The sequence below is a fragment of the Borostomias antarcticus genome, assembly GCF_949987555.1.
Source record: "Borostomias antarcticus genome assembly, chromosome: 11".
NCBI lineage: Eukaryota > Metazoa > Chordata > Actinopteri > Stomiiformes > Stomiidae > Borostomias > Borostomias antarcticus.
The window spans coordinates 16,291,836-16,314,355 of NC_140244.1; the positions used below are offsets into that span (position 1 = coordinate 16,291,836).

Below are 22,520 nucleotides of genomic sequence, written 5' to 3' on the forward strand. Positions count from 1 at the left end.
GACATGCTGGACGAGGAGCTCAGCTGTCTCCGCAGAGGACGGGAGCTTGGGGAGCGCCACCAGATGGACCGCCTTGGAGAACCGGTCCACCACGGTGAGGATGACCGTGTTGCCCCTGGAGGGGGGAAGACCAGTGATGAAGTCCAGGGCGATGTGGGACCAGGGACGGCTGGGGACCGGGAGAGGACGCAGGAGGCCAGCCGGGGGCTGGTGGGATGCCTTGCTGCGGGAGCAGACGGGACAGGCGACCACAAACTCCCGGACGTCGGACCTCATGGAGGGCCACCAGAACCGTCGGCTCAGGAAGGAGAGGGTGCGGTGAACCCCGGGATGGCACGCAAACCGGCTGGCATGGCCCCACTGGAGCACCCGGGACCGGACCGAGTCCGGCACGAAGAGCCGGCGAGGAGGAACGTTGGTGGGACTGGGTTGGGCGCGTTGGGCCTGCCTCACCACCGCCTCAATGTTCATAGTGATCACCCCTACGACACGCGAGGTCGGCAGGATGGTCTCAGGCTCCGCGGGGGGCGCCTCGGGCGCGTGGAGGCGGGACAGCGCGTCGGCCTTGGCGTTGCGGGAGCCGGGCCGGAAGGTGAGGGTCAAGTCGAACCTCCCTAGGAACTGCGACCACCGCGCCTGGCGGGAGTTGAGGCGCTTGGCCGCCCGGATGAAGGTCAGGTTCTTGTGGTCCGACCAGACGAGGGTGGTGTGTTCCGCGCCCTCAAGCCAATGGCGCCACTCCTCCAAGGCCCCCACCACCGCCAACAACTCCCTGTTCCCGATGTCGTAATTCACCTCAGCCGGGGTGAACCGGCGGGAGAGGAAGGCACAGGGGTGCAACTTCTGGTCCTCCACTGACCGCTGGGACAGAACAGCACCGATGCCGGTGTCCGATGCGTCAACCTCGACCACGAACTGCCTGGAGGGGTCAGGATGGAGAAGGACCGGAGCGGTGGTGAAGCGCTCCTTGAGCGCAGAGAAGGCGGCGCTGGCAGCCGGTGTCCAGATGAACGGACGCAGGGATGAGGTGAGGTGGGTGAGGGGAGCTGCTACCCGGCTGTAGTCCCGTATGAAACGGCGGTAAAAGTTAGCGAAGCCAAGGAAGCTCTGGAGTTGCCTCCGGGTAGAGGGTTGAGGCCATTCGACCACGGTCTTGATTTTGCGGGGGTCGGGTCGCGTCAGGCCTCCCTCCACAATGAGCCCCAGGAACTCCACTGACGCGGAGTGAAAGGTGCACTTCTCCGCCTTGATGTATAGGCGGTTCTCCCGGAGACGCTGGATTACCATGCGGACGTGTTGGACGTGCTCCTCAGCGCTCCTGGAGAACACAAGGATGTCGTCCAGGTAGAGAACCACAAATACGTCCAGCATGTCCCTGAGCACGTCGTTCATCAGGGCCTGGAAGACGGCGGGGGCGTTGGTGAGGCCGAAGGGCATGACGAGGTATTCGTAGTGGCCACGGGAGGTCTTGAAGGCGGTCTTCCATTCGTCCCCCTCACGGATACGCACCAGGTGATAAGCGTTTCTGAGGTCCAACTTGGTGAAGATGGTGGCACCGGTGAGGGGTTCAAAATTGGAGCTCATGAGGGGGAGTGGGTATTTATTCTTCACCGTGATGTTGTTGAGCAGCCTGTAGTCGATGCACGGCCTCAGGTCTCCTCCCTTCTTCTTTACAAAGAAGAACCCCGCTGCCACCTGGGAACGAGATGGTCGGATGAGGCCCTCGGCCAAGCACTCGGAGATGTAGGTGTCCATGGCAGCTTTCTCCGGGAGGGAGAGGTTGTAGAGACGACTGGCTGGGAGAGGGGCGCCAGGGTGGAGCTCGATGGCGCAGTCGTAGGGTCGATGAGGGGGAAGTGTGCGGGCGCGCTCCTTACTGAAGGCCTCCCCGAGGTCGTGGTACATCAAAGGGACCGTGGAGAGGTCAGGAGGAGCGGGACGGGGCCGGTCAACCCGAGTGGAGGTCTGAGCAGCTCGGAGGCAGCGGGCGTGGCAGGTGGTGCTCCAGCTGAGGATGCGCCCCGAGCTCCAGCAGACATGAGGGGTATGGAGTTCCAGCCAGGGCCTCCCTAAGATGAACGGAGCGTCGGGAGAGTGGATGACGAAGGGGCGGACGTTCTCCACGTGGTTACCCGAGACTGTGAGAGTGAGGGGCAGGGTCCGGTGCGTGATGGGACCCATGGGATGGCCATCCAGGGCGAAAGCCGAGAGGGGCCTCTCCAGAGGGGAGAGAGGGAGCGCCGCTTTGTGGGCGAACTTGACGTCCACGAAGTTCTCGTCGGCACCGGAGTCGATGAGGACAGGGACGGAGAGCGTGTGCCCCTGCCAGGCGAGGGTGACAGTGAACCTGGCGGCACGGGTCCGGGATAGAGGATGGATGAGCCGGCTTACTCGGTACCCCCTGGCGAGTGAGCCTACTCTTTTTGCCGCCCTGGGAGGTGCAGAGGAACAGGAGTCGACGGCGTGCGCTGGGCTAGCGCAGTATATGCATAGTCCGTTCTGTTCCCGGTGCTCACGCTCTGCAGGGGTCAGTCGGGTCCAACCCAGTTGCATGGGTTCCTCTCCAGCGGTGTTTGGGGGGGCGAGGGAGGCCGGGGCAGGCCGAGAGAGACCGGCAGAGGGAGGCGGAGACGGTCTGGGTGCGCTGTGGTGTTGGTGCGCCCGCTCGCGCCTGCGTTCCCGGTGGCGCTCGTCTATGGCTATGGAGAGGGAGACGAGTTGGTTCAGGGTCGCTGGTCTGTCTCCTCCAGCCAGGCTGTCCTTCATGGCGTCCCCCAGACCCCGTCGGAAGGCGCTGTATAGGGCAGACTCGTTCCAGGAGCAACGGGCAGCGAGGATGCGGAACTCCGTGGCGTAGTCCGCTACTGAGCTGGAACCCTGGGTGAGGGCGGAGAGAGCAGCGTCCGCGTCCTGTCCGTGGACGTCGTGGTCGAACACAGTCCTGAATTCTGCCACGAAGGCAGTGTAGTCCTGCATGTAGGCAGCTGCGCCCTCGCGACCCGCCATGACCCAACGGCGAGCCCGTCCCGTGGTCAGGTTGGCAATGTAGGCTATCCGAGCCGACGCAGTGGAGTACATGCTTGGCTGGAGGTCAAACACGTACTCACACTGCATGAGGAACTCCCGGCAGAGGGTGAACGTCCCGTCGTAGAGGGCCGGGGAGGCGAGATGGGGCTCCCGGTTTGGTGGAGCGGTGGGGTTCAGGAACGGAGCCAGGCGGGCACTGACCGCGGTGACCTGGTCGGACAGGGTGCAGACCAGAGTAGCGAGGCCCCTCAGTCGCTCGTCCTGGGCGTGCTGTTGGGCGGATACCTGCTGCAGTTGCTCAGCTTGGGTCCGTGGGAGGGCTTGGAGTAGTCCGGGAGGTGCAGGTCTCTCCTCCATGTTGGCTGGGTCCAAACTGGCCAGATCTTACTGTGAGGGTTTGGTTTTGGGACCCAGGCGCAACAGGAAAGGAGGAGGCAAGGAACGGTAAAGCCCGGAGGGGCGATTTAATAAGATCAAAAAGGGGGATGTGGTAGTCGTACAGCCGATGGTCAGGCAGGAGCGTGGTAGTCGTACAGGCGATGGTCAGGCAGGAGCGGGGTTGTCGTACAGGCGATGGTCAGGCAGGAGCGGGGTTGTCGTACAGGCGATGGTCAGGCAGGAGCGGGGTTGTCGTACAGGCGATGTTCAGGCAGGAGCGGGGTTGTCGTACAGGCGATGGTCAGGCAGGAGCGTTGTCGTACAGGCGATGTTCAGGCAGGAGCGGGGTTGTCGTACAGGCGATGGTCAGGCAGGAGCGGGGTCGTACAGGCGATGGTCAGGCAGGAGCGGGGTAATCGTACAGACGTGGGTCAGGCAGGAACTGGAGAGATGAGGAGGGGAGGCAGGGTGAGTGAGAGTAATCACAAACGGGGAACGGGAAAAAACACTACAAAATACGGGTAAGGAGATTGTAGGCTAGGCTATACTTTACCACAAGAGTATTATGGTAAGATCTGGCGATGAGTGGAGTGTAGACCAGGTTCTTGTAGAGGTTGAAGGTGATTGCAGAACGAGGGACAGGTGTGGTGATGATAATTGGAAACCGGTGAGTAGAGCCGCGCCCGCGTCATCGTCGGAGACGAGCGCGCCGTTCTTGTCTTTGCGCACGGGCCGATGTGCTGGGCATGTCGGGATCCGACTCTTCGTCACCGGAGAGGGAGGAGACTGCCGAGTCCGCGGAGCTGGCCGGAGACGGGGAACGCCCGGCAGTGGGGGGAAACTCCGGAGAGTCAGAGCGTTGTATGCCCGGGCTGATGCGCCGTGCGGCAGAGCGCGTAGGACGCCCCGAGCGCGCAGCGGGCCCAGAGGGGAGAGAGGGAGGCGGTTGTGGAGGCGAGGGCATGCGAGCCGTAACAGTTCTGCTCTGTTCTGCTCTGCTCTGCTCTGTTCTGTTCTGCTCTGTTCTCCTGTGTTTCCATCAGTTCAACTCATCTACAGTATGTATGTATGAAGCACTGAATTACTCATTAAAACAATATAAAGTAGTGTGATGAACACTTATTCTAGACACCCTCTGTCTCTCTGTCCATCTGTCCCCATTTCCTTCTGTCTCTCTGTCCCCCTGGCTCTCTGTCCCCCTGTCCATCTGTCCCCATTTCCCTCTGTCTCTCTGTCCTCCTGTCTCAGACGTGGCCAACAAGGTTCTTCTGTCCATGTTCACGTGTGAGATGTTGGTGAAGATGTACAGCCTGGGCCTGCAGGCCTACTTCATGTCCCTGTTCAACCGGTTCGACTGCTTCGTGGTGTGTGGCGGCATCACCGAGACCATCCTGGTGGAGCTGGAGGTCATGTCTCCGCTGGGCATCTCCGTGTTCCGCTGCGTGCGCCTGCTCAGGATCTTCAAGGTCACACGGTAGGGTGTGTGTGTGTGTGTATGTGTGTGTGTGTGTGTATGTGTGTGTGTGTGTGTGTGTGCATGTGTGTGAGTGAGTGTGTGTGTGTATGTGTGTGGAGTATCTGTGTGTGATCCTTGTCTTTACCCTCTCCTCCAGTCATTGGGCGTCTCTCAGTAACCTGGTGGCGTCTTTGCTGAACTCCATGAAGTCCATCGCCTCCCTGCTGCTGCTGCTCTTCCTCTTCATCATCATCTTCTCCCTGCTGGGCATGCAGCTCTTCGGGGGCAAGTTCAACTTCGACGAGACCGTCACCAAGAGGAGCACCTTCGACAACTTCCCCCAGGCCCTGCTCACTGTGTTTCAGGTACCCCCCCCCCTGCTCCCCCAGGTAGGCCCACTACCCCCCCTCCCCTGCCCCCTCAGGTACACCCACTGTTGTGGTGAGGTTGTGGTGTGGTTGTAGGGATGTTGTGGTGAGGTTGTGGTGTGGTTGTAGGGATGTTGTGGTGAGGTTGTGGTGTGGTTGTAGGGATGGTGTTCGGTGTGGTCACAGCGGTGTTACCCAGTGTGTGTTTGTGGTGTGTGTTTCAGATCCTGACAGGTGAGGACTGGAACATGGTGATGTACGATGGCATCATGGCGTACGGAGGCCCCGCCTCCTCGGGGATGGTGGTCTGCGTCTACTTCATCATCCTCTTCATCTGCGGAAACTGTATCCTTCTGCCTGCATGTCTTTTCTAAAGGAGACGGCCATAGTCAAAAGCAAAATTGTCAACCTCATTATTTCTACTTTACCTTTAACTTTAGAAAATGGCTTTTATTTTGAAAAGGCCTCCAATGTTTGTGCAGTGCATGTTTTTTATTTGGGTGGGGGGGGGGGGGGGGGGGGGGGGGGGGCTCGGCTTACTGCTCTGCTGAGGGGAGGCATTATATGACATACAAGTTCAACCACGACACCATACTCCTCCCAGCATGGCTGTATGGTTCTGTGTTTGTTGCGTCCAGGTTGTGTTGTGTGTTCGGTCCTTGAGTTGAGTGCGTCTGAGCAGACATCCTACTGAACGTCTTCTTGGCTATCGCCGTGGACAACCTGGCAGATGCAGAGAGCCTGAACACAGCGCAGAGGGAGAAAGAGGAGGAGAAGGAGAGGAGGAGGAGCGCCAGGTAAAGTCATCTCCTCCTCTCTCTCTCTCTCTCTCTCTCTCTCTCTCTGTCCCTCTCTCCCTCCCTCCCTCCCTCCCCCCTGCTGTTCCCTCGCTGGTCCTGACAGTGTGTCGTCCGTCAGCCTGCCTGCTCACATACAGGGTCCAGAGAGACAGGAGCTGACATTGATAAAAGGTCTAGAAGGTGAAGGAACATTCCCTCTGTTCTGTTCTAGAAGTGGCAGCACAGACCAGCAAGAGGAACCAGAGAGACCGGGTGGAGAGACCAAGGTGAGGGTTCACATCCTGCGGTCTTCACATACACTCATCCTCACACTGAAACACTCATCCTCACACTGAAACACTCATCCTCACACTGAAACCTTCACTTTACTGTTTAATAACTGAATATAAATAAACATGGTGAATATCCAGGTTACTATAGTAAAGTATATAGTGTAGCTTTGACCTCTGACCCCTGACCTGCGTCCTCCCTGGTGTAGGTACCCATGGAGGAGGAGAAGGAGTCTTATCCTGCAGTGGATTCTCCAGGTACAATAATCACAACACGTTCGTTATTCATATGTTCAGTCCTGTCTGTATCCTGGGAGAAGCTCTCCATGTGGGCATGGATCCTAGGCCTGGTCTCATCACTGAGTCTGATGTGTGTGTGTGTGTGTGTGTGTGTGTGTGTGTGTGTGTGTGTGTGTGTGTGTGTGTGTCCAGGTGAGGATGATGAGGAGGATCACCCGGAGGTTCCGTCCGTGCCACGCCCTCAGAAGCTGTCAGACCTCAGTATCAAGGAGAAGATTCTGCCCATCCCTGAGGGCAGTGCCTTCTTCATCTTCAGCAACACCAACCCGTGAGTGGACGCCACACACACACACACACACACACACACACACACACACACACACACACACACACACACACTGGACCGTCTGAAATCCCATGTCACTCCCTCAGGATGCGTGTGTTCTGCCACAAGCTGATCAACCACCACGTGTTCACCAGCCTCATCCTGGTGTTCATCATGCTCAGCTCCGTGTCCCTGGCCGCCGAGGACCCCATCCGCAGCTCCTCAGCGCGCAACATCGTACGTCCCGGGAATCAGCACACAACCTCACTTAATGTCACTTCATGTAATGTTACTTCACTTAATGTCACTTCATGTGATGTTACTTCAATTAATGCTACTTCATGTGATGTAACTTTGTTAACCAGTCATGTGTGATGTTATCCTGACACACTTGTTGTTTTGTCCTGGTATTTTCTAGCGGATGTCTGTGAGGCAGGCTGATGGATGTGTTAGACATGTTCGAGGAGTTGTCATGTCTGAAAGTATTAATTTGCTCGCTCATACACTGCTACTTCCTGTCTGGATTCATGCCATGATTACCCTGCTACTTCCTGTCTGGATTCATGCCGATTACCCTGCTACTTCCTGTCTGGATTCATGCCATGATTACACCCTGCTACTTCCTGTCTGGATTCATGCCATGAATACCCTGCTACTTCCTGTCTGGATTCATGATTGTGTGCATCACCTGGGAATGCGTTTGTCCTGTTTAACTTGTGTTTGGACTCTTGCAGATCCTTGGTTATTTTGACTATGCTTTCACCGCAATCTTTACTGTTGAGATCCTGCTCAAGGTAAATGAGTGTGTGTGTGTGTGTGTGTGTGTGTGTGTGTGTGTGTGTGTGTGTGTGATTGCCTCTACAGATCCTAGGCTATGCTGACTACGGTTTCACTAGTTTGTTTATGTTTGAGATCCTCTTGAAGGTAACACCAAATGTTTCTATGGCAACAACAGCCAACAGCCTGCTGCACGCCAGTCCCCTCCCCCTGCTCTACTCAGGCCCCTCCCCCTGCTCTACTTGCGCACCTCTTGCCTCATTTGAGATTTTTTTTGTCTCGCATGAACCATTGAGAACACACTTCCTGTGGGCCTCCGCTCACGCGCAGGAGGGATCTCCGGCACACGAGTGTTCATCCTGGCCCCGCCTCTCCCTCTTTCCCATAGACCAATGATTTCAGCATTTCAAACTTAAAAGAGCAAATTAAAAGAGACGTTTTTGTCTTTGAGTGATACCCAGAATATTTGTTGTTGCTTTCCCCATGTATGTCTATGGGAAATAGTCTTTTTGCCCCCGAATGCGTCACGGGACTTGCAATACCGAGCTTGGCCTGCGCACAACATGTCTCACAGCCCGGAGTTGTTCCTGGGGGCTTGCATGAAACACTGAGGGATGATGTGAGTAACTGAGGACTAGAGAGGGACTCGTCCGTCCGTCCACCAGCTGGTCTGTCTGGGAGGGACTGGAGCATTTCTACAGAAGCAGATTAAAGACATTTTTATGGAAAGCATTCATATTAGTAATCTAATCTATCATTCATATTAGTAATCTAATCTTTCATTCATATTCATATTAGTAATCTAATATATCATTCATATTAGTAATCTAATCCATCATTCATATTAGTAATCTAATCTATCATTCATATTAGTAATCTAATCTCTCATTCATATTAGTAATCTAATCTATCACTCATAATCTTTGACACCGTAATCTTCCTAGTGAACGATCGGTCTGCCTGTGAGGACATGTTCCTGAACATCTTGTGTGTGTGCGTGTGTGTGTGCGTGTGTGTGCGCGTGTGTGTGTGTGTGTGTGTGGGGGGGTGGTATTGTCTGAAATGCAGTGCCGTCTTATTTCTGTTTTATAGAAGTAGAAGAAGTAGTAGAGAACAGAGGAAGGAAAAGGACTTTAAAGAAAGTCACTAAAGTTGACCTACCTACCTGAAGTTGACCTACCTACCAGATAGTGTGCGTTTTATCAGCGTACACCCCTCTAAAACAAACAGACAAACAAGAACAGCCTGTTGCCTGTGTCTGATGGTAAGCCGGTGTGATGTGATTGGTCAGCAGTGCTGATGCCTGTCTCTCGTCCTATCAGATGACGGCGTTTGGGGCGTTCCTCCATAAAGGGGCGTTCTGCAGGAACTACTTCAACCTGCTGGACCTGCTGGTGGTGGGCGTGTCCCTGGTCTCCTTCGGGATCCAGTACGTCACCAGATCACCAGATCAGATCACCAGATCACCAGATCAATCACCAGATCAGATCACCAGATCAGATCACCAGATCACTAGATCACCAGATCACCAGATCAGATCACCAGATCAGATCACTAGGTCACCAGATCACCAGATCACCAGTTTACTAGATCACCAGATCACCAGATTAGATTACCAGATCACTAGATCACCAGATCACCAGATCAGATCACCAGATCACTAGATCAGATCACCAGATCACCAGATCAGATCACCAGATCAATACGCCAGCTGATCAGTAGATCACTCAGTGTGTGTGATGGGCGCTTTATTGCCTCTGTGTTGTTGATTTATCATGTGTGTGACTGTATGTCTGAGGGGAGTGTGTGTGTGTGTGTGTGCGTGCATGCGTGCGTGCGTATGTGTGTGGGTGTCTGAGGGGAGTGTGTGTGTGTGTGTGTGAGTGAGTGTGCGAGCGCGTGCTCGTGCGCGCGTGTGTGTGCGTGTAATGGTGTGTGTGTGTAATGGTGTGTCTTGTGTGTAATGGTGTGTCTTGTGTGTAATGGTGTGTCTTTGCTAGGTCATCTGCCATCTCGGTGGTGAAGATTCTTCGTGTGCTGCGTGTGCTTCGGCCCCTCAGGGCCATCAACAGAGCAAAGGGCCTGAAGGTGTGTGTGTGTGTGTGTGTGTGTGTGTGTGCGCGCACGTGTGCTTCGGCCCCTCAGGGCCATCAACAGAGCCAAGGGCCTGAAGGTGCTTGTGTGTGTGTGTGTGTGTGTGTGTGTGTGTGCGCGTGTGCTTCGGCCCCTCAGGGCCATCAACAGAGCCAAGGGCCTGAAGGTGCTTGTGTTTGTGTGTGTGTGTGTGTGTGTGTGGGTGTGTGCCGCCGAAATGTTGGGCCCTATGAAACATTATAATATTGGGCCCCCCAAACCTAGACAATAATAATAATAATAATAATAATAAAAACAGTGGTATATGGGGCCCCTATCAGTGCAGGGCCCTGGGAATCGTCCTAAGTTTTCGCTCCCCTGTGTGTGTGTGTGTGTGTGTGTTGTGCCTAACCATATTGTATGTGTTGTGTGTGTATTGCAGCACGTGGTTCAGTGTGTGTTTGTGGCCATCCGGACCATCGGTAACATCATGATCGTCACCACGCTGCTGCAGTTCATGTTTGCATGCATCGGGGTGCAGCTCTTCAAGGTACTGCAGCTAACACACCTACACAGGAGAGAGAGAGAGAGAGAGAGGGAGAGAGAGAGAGAGAGAGAGAGAGAGAGAGAGACAGAGCAATGTGTGTGTGTGTGTGTGTGTGTGTGTGTATCTGTGTGTTTGTGCTAAATCCTGCTTTTAAGTGTTGAGTCCTGCCTCTCTCTCTCAGGGGAAGTTCTACCGTTGCACAGATGAGGCCAAGTCATGCCCTGAGGAATGCAAGTGAGTTTCACAACAGTCTCTGTCACCATCTTGTCATCCATCCCCTGTCTCTCTCTCTCTCTCTCTCTCCTCGCTCTCTATCTCTCCCTCTCTCTTCTCTCGCCTCACTCTCTATCTCTCCCTCTCCTCTCTCTCTCTTTCAACCCTCTCTCTCTCTCTCCTAACTCTCTATCTCTCCCTCTCTCTCTCTTCTCTCTCCTCTCTCTTTCTCCTCTCCTCTCTCTGCCTCTCTCTCTCTCTCCTGCTTTTCAACAATTTAAATACAAGTAATATCATAATATAATATCAATATAAAAATATCTATATGTATCTCTCTTCTCTCCCTCTCTCTCCCTCTCTCTCTCTGTCTCTCTGCCTCTCTCTCCCTCTCTCTCTTCTCTCCCTCTCTCTCTTCTCTCTTTCTCTCTCTCTCCCTCTCTCTCTCTGCCTCTCTCTCTCCCTCTCTCTCTCTCTGTCTCTCTGCCTCTCTCTCTCTCTCCCTCTCTCTCTCCAGAGGGACCTATATTCTGTACAGCCCCGGGGACATGGCCCTGCCAGTGGTCCGGGAGAGGATCTGGTACAACAGCGAATTTAACTTTGACAACGTTCTCATGGCCATGATGGCTCTGTTCACCGTCTCCACCTTCGAAGGGTGGCCTGCGTAAGAACCTCACACACACACACACATACACACAAACACACACACACACACACACACACATACACACACACAGCGTTTCCGCTGGTAAGGTTTTGCTGTGGCGCACCGCCACGGCAAGATCCTTGCCTCCACACCAAACATTTGATACAAAAAACAATAATACAAATTAGGCTATACTGTATATATAAAAGTCTTAAATTAAACATCTTAAACTTTCTAAATATTTCTGCCTAAATGCGCTTTCAAAACCACTGTCATGCCAACATTAGGACTATTTATTTTCAATAAGACTAAGAGCCTATAGGCCGCGTGCTCTGTGCCGCTCCATGCTGCTCCTTTCTGAGGTGATCTGAAGACTCGGCGCGTGAAGGGATTTTTTCTTCAGTGAGCGGCATGAGGTTACAACGAAAGATATGTAGGCTATTGACGCTCAAATATTACCATAGTGTTAACCAGTGTTTGAATTGGGCCAAACACTGGTGCTGGCACCTAGGCCTACTCCTCAAGATACCTAGCCTACTGTCTAAAATACATTTATGTTAGTAATCTAAGTGCCGTTATAGCTAGTTAGACGTGCCCATCTCAAGCACGTTGGCAAAGCCTTTGGTTTTATAATTCCCTGATGACAACTAGCAGATCCTATAACCATATATCAATATAATTTTCCAGATAGACATACGACGATTTTTGAAGAGGAAAAGAGAGGAGAATGATGAGACCAGTCAGGTAGGCTAGGTTATTGCCGGCTAGCCATGATTCACATCGGGGGGAACAAGGAACAAGGCACGCTACCTGTAGGCTAACTGCAGTTTTGCCCGCTTCCCAGGGACCAGTAAACTCTGTTTGGACAAGAGGAATGCCTCATGCAGTCGTCTGATCGGACAAGTAAAAAATGAATATGATAAATTGACCTTGTGTTGCTAACGTTACGTAACGTTATCTGAAAATACAGTTTGAGCCGAAGCGGAGCTGCTCCATTTGAGCTACGCGCTGCTGTCTGTCAGTCAGTCAGCCCTTCAAGCGAGCGTTGTCAAGGAGACATACACCACAAGCGCGAGGTTTTGCAACTTTCGTGCGAGTCAGGTATAGCGCTGCCTGATTGTGCGACCGTCTTTTTGGCTGGCTGAACTAATGGCGCGTTCCAGGCAACCCATAACTCGTTTTTTTACAACCTCCTACACGTGAAAATGCTCTGGAATGGCAGACAAACCCGTAACTTCCCACCCGTGAACTCGTACAGATCTATGTACTCCCAGTTGCGCTCTCTGACGTCACACAGCCCTCTAAGCAAGATGGCAGCCCCCATGCGTATGGCGACAAAGATAACTTTAGGGCAACGTAAAGTAAATTTGTATGTTGTAATCAAAATAATACAAACGATTATGCACCACAACCTGCTATGTGTATGTAATGATGCCCAAATATGTTGACAAGAGATAGCTAGTGCTAGCTAGCTAACATTAAGGTAAACCTGAACGTGACCATGCAAATGGCGAAAAGTCGATAATGTCAATAAATAAAATGTATATACCATATTATTTATTAAGTGCCTGTGTGGGTTTACTTTTTTATCCCGTCCAGTTACATGTCATTATTTACATTTTAAGCTCTAGGACTTTACCAGCCTTAAGAGATAAGTTAGGCCATCTTTATAGACCTACTCTTCAGTTAATTGTTTTTTTTAGGCAGAGGCAGGGATTGTGGTAGGAGAGGACAGGACTGTGGCACAGGCACAGAGTGGAGCCACTGGTGAGAGAGAAGAGGAGAGAGAGGTTGTTGAGAGGAGCGCAAGAGAGGAGAGGGGAGAAGGAAGGGGACAGGAGAGAGGAAGAAGGGAGGAAGAAGGGCGGTCTCCGATCCCCCGCTTTGGTTTTGAAATCAGACTCTTTTTTTCACACACCACCACACCAAGAGATCAGTTCCACAGGAAACACTGCACACACACACACACACAGGATTTGAGAGTTCATAATAGTGTTTGTGTGTGCTTTTGCGCAGCCTGTTGTACAAGGCCATCGACTCCAACAGAGAGAGGCTGGGTCCTGTTTACAACTACCGCGTGGAGATCTCCATCTTCTTCATCATCTACATCATCATCATCGCCTTCTTCATGATGAACATCTTTGTGGGTTTCGTCATCGTCACCTTCCAGGAGCAGGGCGAGAAGGAGTACAAGAACTGTGAGCTGGACAAGAACCAGGTCAGGGACCATGGAGGGTTTTTCTGTGTGTGTGTGTGTGTGTGTGTGTGTGTGTGTGTGTGTGTGTGTGTGTGTGTGTGTGTGTGTGTGTATGAGAAAAACAGAGAGAGAGGGTGTGTGTATTAGAGAGAGTGTGTGTATCTATGAATGCGTATGTGTGTGTGAAGGAGAGAGAGAGAGAGACGTAAGCACAAAGTGTGTGAGTGTGTGTGAGAGAGAGAGAGAGAGAGACATAAGGAGAAAGTGTGTGAGTGTGTGTGAGAGAGAGAGAGACATAAGGAGAGTGTGTGAGTGTGTGTGAACCTGGTGTGTATCTGGTCCACCCCGCCCAGCGTCAGTGTGTGGAGTATGCCCTGAAGGCCCGCCCTCTGAGACGCTACATCCCCAAGAACCGCTACCAGTACAAGTTCTGGTACGTGGTCAACTCCACAGGGTTCGAGTACGTCATGTTCGTCCTCATCATCCTCAACACACTCTGCCTGGCCATACAGGTGAGACTACTGGTTGACCTCTCTACATTGCTGTGTACGGTATGTCTCTCTCTGGTATCTCTCTCTCTCTGCATGTCCTCTGACCCTCCCCTCTCTGACTTGTCCCTTCTGCTCTACTTGCACATGACCGCTGACTTTTGTACATGAGCTCCCACTGCACACACACACCACGACAGCGCACACACACATCACAACATCACACACACACATCACAACATCACACACACACATCACAACATCACACACACACTACACGACAGCACACACACAACACAACATCACACACACACAACACGACAGCACACACACACATCACAACATCACACACACACCACGACAGCACACACACATCACAACATCACACACACACATCACAACATCACCCACACACATCACAACATCACACACATACCACGACAGCACACACACACATCACAACATCACACACACACACCACAACAGCACACATTAGGCACATTCTCACTGGTGATTCTAACCCAGAGTGAACAGACATGTCTTCCTCACTTGCAATTTCAACCCTGGGTGAAACTTTCAACCTGGGTGTAGTCAACCCTGCTGGAGGCCCAGGTTGAGATTTGAATGGGTTGAAATACTCGCGCAGAGTTGAAAACGTGAGTTAGAAATGAGGAGGGTTTGACCATGGCCTGGAGGTAAGAGGGAACTGTTCCTTTAGAGTTTTAAACTGGATGGGAGCCGCTACAGGGAGCCAGACGAGTGTAAAGAACGGAGAAGGGAAGTTGTGTGGGAGAACTTGGGGTGGTTGAACACCAGGTGAGCAGCAGCTTTCTGGACAAGATCCTGAGGTTCAATGGCTGACGCTGGGGCCCCAGCAAGTAGGTAGGCCCAAAACCTTTTCCTCACCCCCACTGGCATAATTAAAATAGAGCTTTTAATCAAGAATAGACAGACTCTTACATATTCTCTCCCCACGGGCAGTATTATTAAAGGGGCAATGTGAAGCGATCAAGCAGCGCTTGAGCAAACATATCCACTCAAATCTGAACTGAAGAAACAGAAAATAAATGGTCTAGAGCCCAATATGAAGGATCCACCAGAGTCCTGACACATTCAGTCACTATGTTAACACAACAAAACAAGCACCGGGATCACAGATTCAGGATCAGTTAACATTTGCCAAAGGGAATTACTTTACATGAGTATTGCACAGTAATGCTACAGCAAATGCAATCATTTGATAGGCAAGGAAACATCAATAAAATGAACATTTGTAAGATCCATCTTGATACGAAAATAGTAGGTATGAGGGCCATCATACACACAGATACACACACACACACACACACGCATGCGCACACACAGACACACACGCACACACACACGCACACACACATGCACGCACACACACACACACACACACACACACACACACACACACACACACACACACACACACACAGAAAACCCCTCATCACACCCCTCTTCTGTCCCATCCCAGCACTATGGCCAGTCTCAGCTCTTCAACTACGCCATGGACGTCCTCAACATGGTCTTCACCGCAGTCTTCACCGTCGAGATGATCTTCAAACTCATCGCCTTCAAGCCTAGGGTATGTCCTCCCTCTCTCCCTCTCTCTCTCTCTCTCTCTCCCCTCCTCCCCCCCTCCCTTCAAGCCTAGGGTATGTCCTCCCTCTCTCTCCCCTCCTCCCCCCCTCCCATCCTAGACAGCCTACCCACCCTGGTCTCTCCCTCTGTGCTTGTAACACCAGTGCTTATCCTTACCCCCCCCCCCCCTCCACGCCCCCGTCATGGTGGTCTCTCCAGGGGTACGTCGGAGACGCCTGGAACATGTTCGATGCTCTGGTGGTGGTCGGCAGCGTTGTCGACATCATACTCAGTCAGGTAGATGTGAGTAGAGACCCCGCCTCCTCTTCCTCTCCATCGCCACCTCCTCTTCTTCCTGCTCCCCTCCCTCAGCTCCTCCTCCTCCTCCTCCTCCTCCTATCCAGGCTTGCTTGGTCCTCTCTCTGGTCAGTAAGTGAACGCTGTGCCCATTGTCTGTCTATGTCCTAGTTGGGCACCGTAGGTTTAGCTTGTCTGATCTACTGTACGCTGGACCAGACTCCTCCTCCCCTCCTAACCCAGAAACACTCTAGAGAGTCACAGCTCGTCACCACTCAGGGGGGAGATACATAGATACATAGACAGACAGACAGACAGACAGATCGATCTACATTAAGTACTTCAACATTGATGTTACAAAATTGATGAGGTGCTGTGAAAGCAGTCTGTACTCAGTCCAGTCTAAGTCTATGGTGGCCAATTAATCCTGGTGCCCTCACTAGAGAGAGTTACAGTGCATGGACCAACATAACCCAGTACAGCAGAACAGAACAATGTTACTGTAAGTAATACATGATATTTTACTGAACATATAACGTACTCCAAAATTACTGGCACCCCTGACAAACTATGCATAAACAATATTAAAAAAAAAAAAAAATATATATATATATATATAAACAGCATAATTATACAGTAGCTTAACTCCAAATACCAACATGTGATGAATGCTGTACTATATTAAAGTTCCAATGGAACCAACCAATGATTGTAGATAACATCTACCAAAATTAAGTTAATCTAAGTATTAAGGAACTATTTTATAGCCATTATCACTTACTTACATTTCACAATGGTATAGCAATGAAGTAACATGATGCAATATCCCTTTGTCATCCAGCATCATGAAGAAAACAAAAGAACTGTCAGTTGAAAAGAGACAGATGGTCATAGACCTTCATAAACCTGGTAATGGCTAGAAGACCCACAACCGATTGGATATACCACTGAGCACTGTGAAGGCAATTATTCAAAATGTCTGAGGATATGGAAGTCTGGGAGTCTCTGTTAAACACATACTGTACCTCGGCATGTTTCGTGAATCACATTCATTTTTTCCATAGGGATTTAGATACACACTGCAATGATGCTCAACTTTCAGCCTACAAAATGACATCACACCTACAAAATGACATCACACCTCACCACTCTGTTACAGGAAAAGCCTCCATGCTGCCATGCGGTGGTTGCACTAAGTACTAAGGGGTGCCAATAATGATGAAACATTGATTATGTTTAAATGTATTTGGTATTAAATAATTGTTATGATTTTGGTTGATTTCATTTAAACATGAATAAAGTACAGTATTTCACACTTGTTGATAGTTTCTCTGTAATTATATTCTTTATATGTTTTTATGTATTTTTTCTGTATTGTCGGTCAGGGATGCCAGTCATTTTGGAGCCCACTGTATAGATGCTCATTATATTATGTTGCTTAGATTCATACATCTGAATTTCTCACAGACTCAGGTCTGTCCAGGATTGTGTCAGTCTGTCTTAGATCTTTGTCTTCATATCTAAACTCACAGCCTCCTTCTCTCTCCATGCTCTCTGCCTTCCTCTCTTTCTTTCTCTCTCTCTGCCTCTTCCTTCTCTCTCTCTGTGGTCTCTCTCTGGTCTCTCCCTGTGTCTGGGGCTGCTGCTGCTGCTACAGCACTATTTCGCTGATGCATGGAACACGTTTGATGCCTTGATTGTTGTGGGTAGCGTCGTTGACATTGCGATCACTGAGATCAATGTAAGTAGTCGTCTCCCTGTCTCCTTGTCTCCTTGTCTTCTGTCCTTTGTCCACACACACACACACACCCACACATGCACAAACACACACACACACACACACGCATGCACACACACACAGACACACACACACATGCCCACACATGCACCCACGTATACACACACACACACACACGCATGCACCCACGTATACACACACACGCATGTACCCACGCATGCGGTTTTGCAGTTTAGCTGCAAAATGTGGTGATAATCATGATCTTGAATGCAGCCCTCTCAGAGAGAATGGTATGTTGTTATACCACAGTTATTTGTTAGCCCAGGTAGCTACACACTCACACACACACACACACACACACACACTCACACACACACACACACACACACACACACACACACACACACTCACACACACACACACACACACACACACACACACACACACACACACACTCACACACACTCACACACACACACCCTGACTGTACACATACAGCACAGGATGAGATCAAGTGGGATGACAGATGAGGGAGAGCAGACCATCAGGAGCATAGGAAGGAAGGAAGGAAGGAAGGAAAGTAAGAAAGAAAGAAAGAAAGAAAGAAAGAAAGAAAGAAAGAAAGAAAGAAAGAAAGAAAGAAAGAAAGAAAGACAGAAATAAGGAAGGAAGGAAGGAGGGAAGGAAAGAAGGAAGGAAGGAAAGAAGGAAGGAAGAGAGGAACCCTCACTCCTCCTTTCTAACTGTCCAGCATGCCTGCTGTGTGATCATCAGTGCTCAACCCTGTGGGATGTTTGCATGAGCGGTTCAGTGGATGTTGCGTGGGTGTTTGTATGGATGCATCTCCCCGCTGCGGGCTTACGCTGGCTGGACATATTATGATAAAGTTGGATGCAAATTGAATCGAGACGAAGTAATATGTTGTATCATGATGTGTCACTAGCATGAACAGTAGCAGAGTGTTTATTAACATTATTGGTTACTGGCTAAGGCATGAAGAGAGTTGATGAGGTGAATGGATGAGGGATGAGGTGAATGGATGAAAGATGAAGGTTGAACCAGTGAAGGTGACCCAGAGTAACCATGGTGTCTGGTTTCTAGTCCCCGATCATGGGCCCTGTCGTCAAGGTGATAGTGGAACCTGGGGTAAGAAGCCACGCCCACCCGTATGTGTGTTATGAGACATCAGAGCTTGTTTTCAGTCTGTGATGTGTCGTCTGCCTGCTATGGCATGATATGGAACAGGTTACAGTATATGGTGCTGTTGTCAAGACCAGATATGGCTGGATGTTGTTTGTTTGAATGAGATGTTGTTTGTCTGAATGAGATCCTGTTTGTCTGGATGAGCGTGTTTGTCTGGATGAGATGTTGTTTGTCTGGATGAGATGTTGTTTGTCTGGATGAGATCTTGTTTGTCTGGATGAGATCGTGTTTGTCTGGATGAGATGTTTGTTTGAATGAGATGTTTGTTTGAATAAGATCTTGTTTGTCTGGATGGATATATTGTTTGTCTGGATGGAGATGTTTGTTTGGATGAGATCTTGTTTGTCTGGAAGGAGATATTGTTTGTCTAAATGGAGATCTTGTTTGTCTGGATGATATCTTGTTTGTTTGGAAGGAGAGCTTGTTTGTCTGGTTGGATATGTTTGAAGTTTAGTTTAGTTTAGTTTTATTAGGATCCCCTTTAGTGGTTGCAGGACAACCACTAATCTTCCTGGGGTCCACAAAAATTAAAATAAAATAACATACATACACACATACATACAGTACGTACACATGTACACATAACATATAACATACATGACATTGCATACAATCACATACAATTACATTACAACACATAGTACACTTATACACATAATGACATGCAGCATGACATTACAACACATAAAACAGTACACACTACTGACAGAATATCACAACATCACAGGGACATTACAGTATACAGATAGACCCAACAAGACAGTTACACAGTACATGACAGTCATGACAAGACAACAAAGTCTGTACATACACGATGACCTGACAATGAAGTGACAAAAAACACAAAAACACTTGAAGACGGCTTGTCCATTAACCCTTCTTCTCATCCTATTGTTCTTAATGTTTGTCACTGGGGAAAGCAAATACCGACTTTGTCAGACTCGCAGCATTTCAGCAGAAAATCCAATAGATGCAATGTCCACTCCTTGATGCGTCGTACAATTGATTTATTTCAAACAAAAAAAACAAAAAAACAAACGGAATATGATCTGATAGACTTTCCTATAAGTTAAACAAAGAACTAGGGAACTGAGTGTCTGAGGTCGTTGATGGTGTTCGCTGGCACTTGCTGTCCTTTGCACACTGACAAAACAATAATTAGACACCCAAATACAAGTGAACAGAAAAACATAATTATGGCTCCAACAATATTGTTTGTCTGGATGGAGATCTTGTTTGTCTGGATGGAGATGTTGTTTGTCCCAATGAGATCTTGAGATCTTGTTTGTCTGGAAGGAGATATTGTTTGTCTGGAGGAGATCTTGTTTGTCTAGAAGGAGATATTGTTTGTCTGGTTGTACTGTAGATCTTGTTTGTCTAGATGGAGATCTTGTTTGTCTGGATGAGATCTTGTTTGTCTAGATGGAGATCATGTTTGTCTGGTTTGAGATATTGTTTGTCTAGATGGAGATCTTGTTTGTCTGGATGGAGATCTTGTTTGTCTAGATGGAGATCTTGTTTGTCTAGATGGAGATCTTGTTTGTCTGGATGAGAACGTGTTTGTCTGGATGGAGATAATGAGCCTCATTCACCAATATCTTCTGAAGTTCTGTTCTTAAATTTCTTCCTAAGAATGTTTCTAAGGAAAGCTCCCGTCTGATTCACGACGTGTTCGTAATCCGGTGGAAGAGTTCGCACCTGCCTGCGAATCTCATGGTTTCTCAAGTTCAAAGCTCGTGGCCGCTCACATGAATTAGCATAGGTAAAGTCCCCGCCAGCCCCATATAAGGATATGCAACTACAGGGTCGTGCGCAGATGTCACTTCTCTGAATGAATACCAGTCATTCGCGCACATGACTCGCAAGCTTTTCGATAGCATAATGGTTTAGGTGGGGTTGTGTCAGGTGCGTTAGCAAGTCAGAGGACTGCATTTCGAATCAAGCGTAGGCAATCAAAATCTGATTTTAATTCAGCCAAGTAGGCCTCCTACTACGAGGAATTTGCTTTGGTGCATAAACATAGCGAGGCAGAACAGTGCAAAATGTCAACGTGATAGAATACAATAGGCTATACAAGCCTACTGTCTACAAAAATGTAGGCTATATAGCCTACACAGCTGTCAACGCTAGCAGTTGACAAAAGAGGTACCCTACTTATCTGATCTTATCTACATACTGTATAGAAATGGTTATTGTGTCATTTGTAAATTGAGTATTAGAGTTTCATCTGTAATGACCATAACCTTGGAGCCGGCAGCAACATTTCACTGTGACTGGACATTAGGCTGCATGTGACAAATAAAGGAATCATGAATGTTTAATCTTGAGGAGAGCCACTGGAGGGGGGCCGGCGTGCCCACCGTTGTCCGAGTTCGACCAGCGCGTTGGTGCCATAATAGGGACAACAGCACTGTTGGGTGTGCGCGCCGCTGGCGATATGGATACAGACACCAGGGACACGGACTACCACCCTCTCCGCAGCAGACTCTCTGTCTAGCGCACTAACACACATCCAACTGTAGAATTGAGGTGACCGCAATCACCAAATGATGAAATGGTCATGGATTTGTTGGTATTATATGTAGGCCTGTACAGCAAAATCTCACGGTGCTTTTGCAGAACGGTCAAAGAATTAAAACACAACACTCATTAATTTACACCAAAATCACAAATTATTAACACACAATCTAAATATTTTATCTACATCTTCAAGATCAACACGAATAACAAGCAATTTGGAGCGAAATGATTTAAACTATGACATAGCCTATCAGATATTCTGATGCACACGTTTACAATGGAAATTATAGGTTATGATTAGGAGACGTTATTGGGAATTATGCAAATATAATTGCATTTCAATCATATATCATCCAACTGTAGAATTGAGGTGACCCCAATCACCAATTTTGCATAGTCTACATTTCCGCACTCAAATGGCCTACTTGCGACTGCTATTCAGTGTTCGTATATTCTGTTCCTAGCTGAGAACAAATCCCAGATGAGAAACCATTGGTGAATGCCAGAATTTTCTTAGAAACGGCGTAAGTACAGTTTAAGAAGAAATGCTTCTTAAGAACTTCTTTACTTCTTTGGTGAATGAGGCCCATTGTTTGTCTGGAAGGAGATGTTGTTTGTCTGGATGAGATCTTGTTTGTCTGGATGGAGATATTGTTTGTCTGGAAGGAGATGTTGTTTGTCTGGAAGGAGATGTTGTTTGTCTGGATGAGATCTTATTTGTCTGGAAGGAGATGTTGTTTGTCTGGAAGGAGATGTTGTTTGTCTGGAAGGAGATGTTGTTTGTCTGGATGAGATCTTATTTGTCTGGAAGGAGATGTTGTTTGTCTGGATGAGATCTGGTTTGCATGGATGCGTCTCATCTCGGATATCTCATGTTATGCATGTTTGTTGATGTCATGTTGTGACCATGTTACCTACAGTGCAGGACACAAGTGGTGGGGTTGGGTTTGTTCAAGTCACACACACACACACACACACACACACACATTCGCACACACACACACACACACATACACACACACATTTCCTTATATCAGTCCCTGTGATGTTTTACGTATCTCTCCTTTTTGTATGTGTGTGTGTGTATGTGTGTGTGTGTGCGCGTGTGTGTGTGTGCGCTTGTGCAGAACACAGAGGACAGTGCTCGCATATCCATCACATTCTTCAGGCTTTTCCGAGTCATGCGATTGGTCAAACTGCTGAGCAGGGGGGAGGGCATCAGAACACTGCTGTGGACGTTCATCAAGTCCTTCCAGGTGAGAGAGGAGAGTAGACCAATCAGGAGAGGTAATAGTGCTATTATGTCAGAGAACCGTCCAATCAGGTTGGAAACTCTGGTCAGTGGAACATGTC

The 22,520-nt window shown here is 49.5% G+C and overlaps 1 protein-coding gene across 1 annotated transcript in view; it reads left to right on the forward strand.

Moving 5' to 3' along the window:
• cacna1db (calcium channel, voltage-dependent, L type, alpha 1D subunit, b) overlaps window positions 1-22,520 on the forward strand; it is a gene marked incomplete at its 3' end in the record, with an annotated part of 128,509 nt that overhangs the window by 79,771 nt on the left and 26,218 nt on the right. The window contains exons 12-33 of the mRNA XM_084446099.1: window positions 4,654-4,879; window positions 5,019-5,226; window positions 5,454-5,574; window positions 5,912-6,026; window positions 6,241-6,295; window positions 6,508-6,556; window positions 6,731-6,866; window positions 6,971-7,100; window positions 7,598-7,657; window positions 7,728-7,787; window positions 8,963-9,069; window positions 9,641-9,728; window positions 10,156-10,263; window positions 10,442-10,494; window positions 10,988-11,134; window positions 13,133-13,334; window positions 13,667-13,825; window positions 15,303-15,413; window positions 15,629-15,706; window positions 17,364-17,447; window positions 18,546-18,590; window positions 22,295-22,423. Coding sequence (XP_084302225.1) covers window positions 4,654-4,879; window positions 5,019-5,226; window positions 5,454-5,574; window positions 5,912-6,026; window positions 6,241-6,295; window positions 6,508-6,556; window positions 6,731-6,866; window positions 6,971-7,100; window positions 7,598-7,657; window positions 7,728-7,787; window positions 8,963-9,069; window positions 9,641-9,728; window positions 10,156-10,263; window positions 10,442-10,494; window positions 10,988-11,134; window positions 13,133-13,334; window positions 13,667-13,825; window positions 15,303-15,413; window positions 15,629-15,706; window positions 17,364-17,447; window positions 18,546-18,590; window positions 22,295-22,423 — 2,471 coding nt within the window. The remainder of the gene's footprint in view (window positions 1-4,653; window positions 4,880-5,018; window positions 5,227-5,453; window positions 5,575-5,911; window positions 6,027-6,240; window positions 6,296-6,507; window positions 6,557-6,730; window positions 6,867-6,970; window positions 7,101-7,597; window positions 7,658-7,727; window positions 7,788-8,962; window positions 9,070-9,640; window positions 9,729-10,155; window positions 10,264-10,441; window positions 10,495-10,987; window positions 11,135-13,132; window positions 13,335-13,666; window positions 13,826-15,302; window positions 15,414-15,628; window positions 15,707-17,363; window positions 17,448-18,545; window positions 18,591-22,294; window positions 22,424-22,520) is intronic.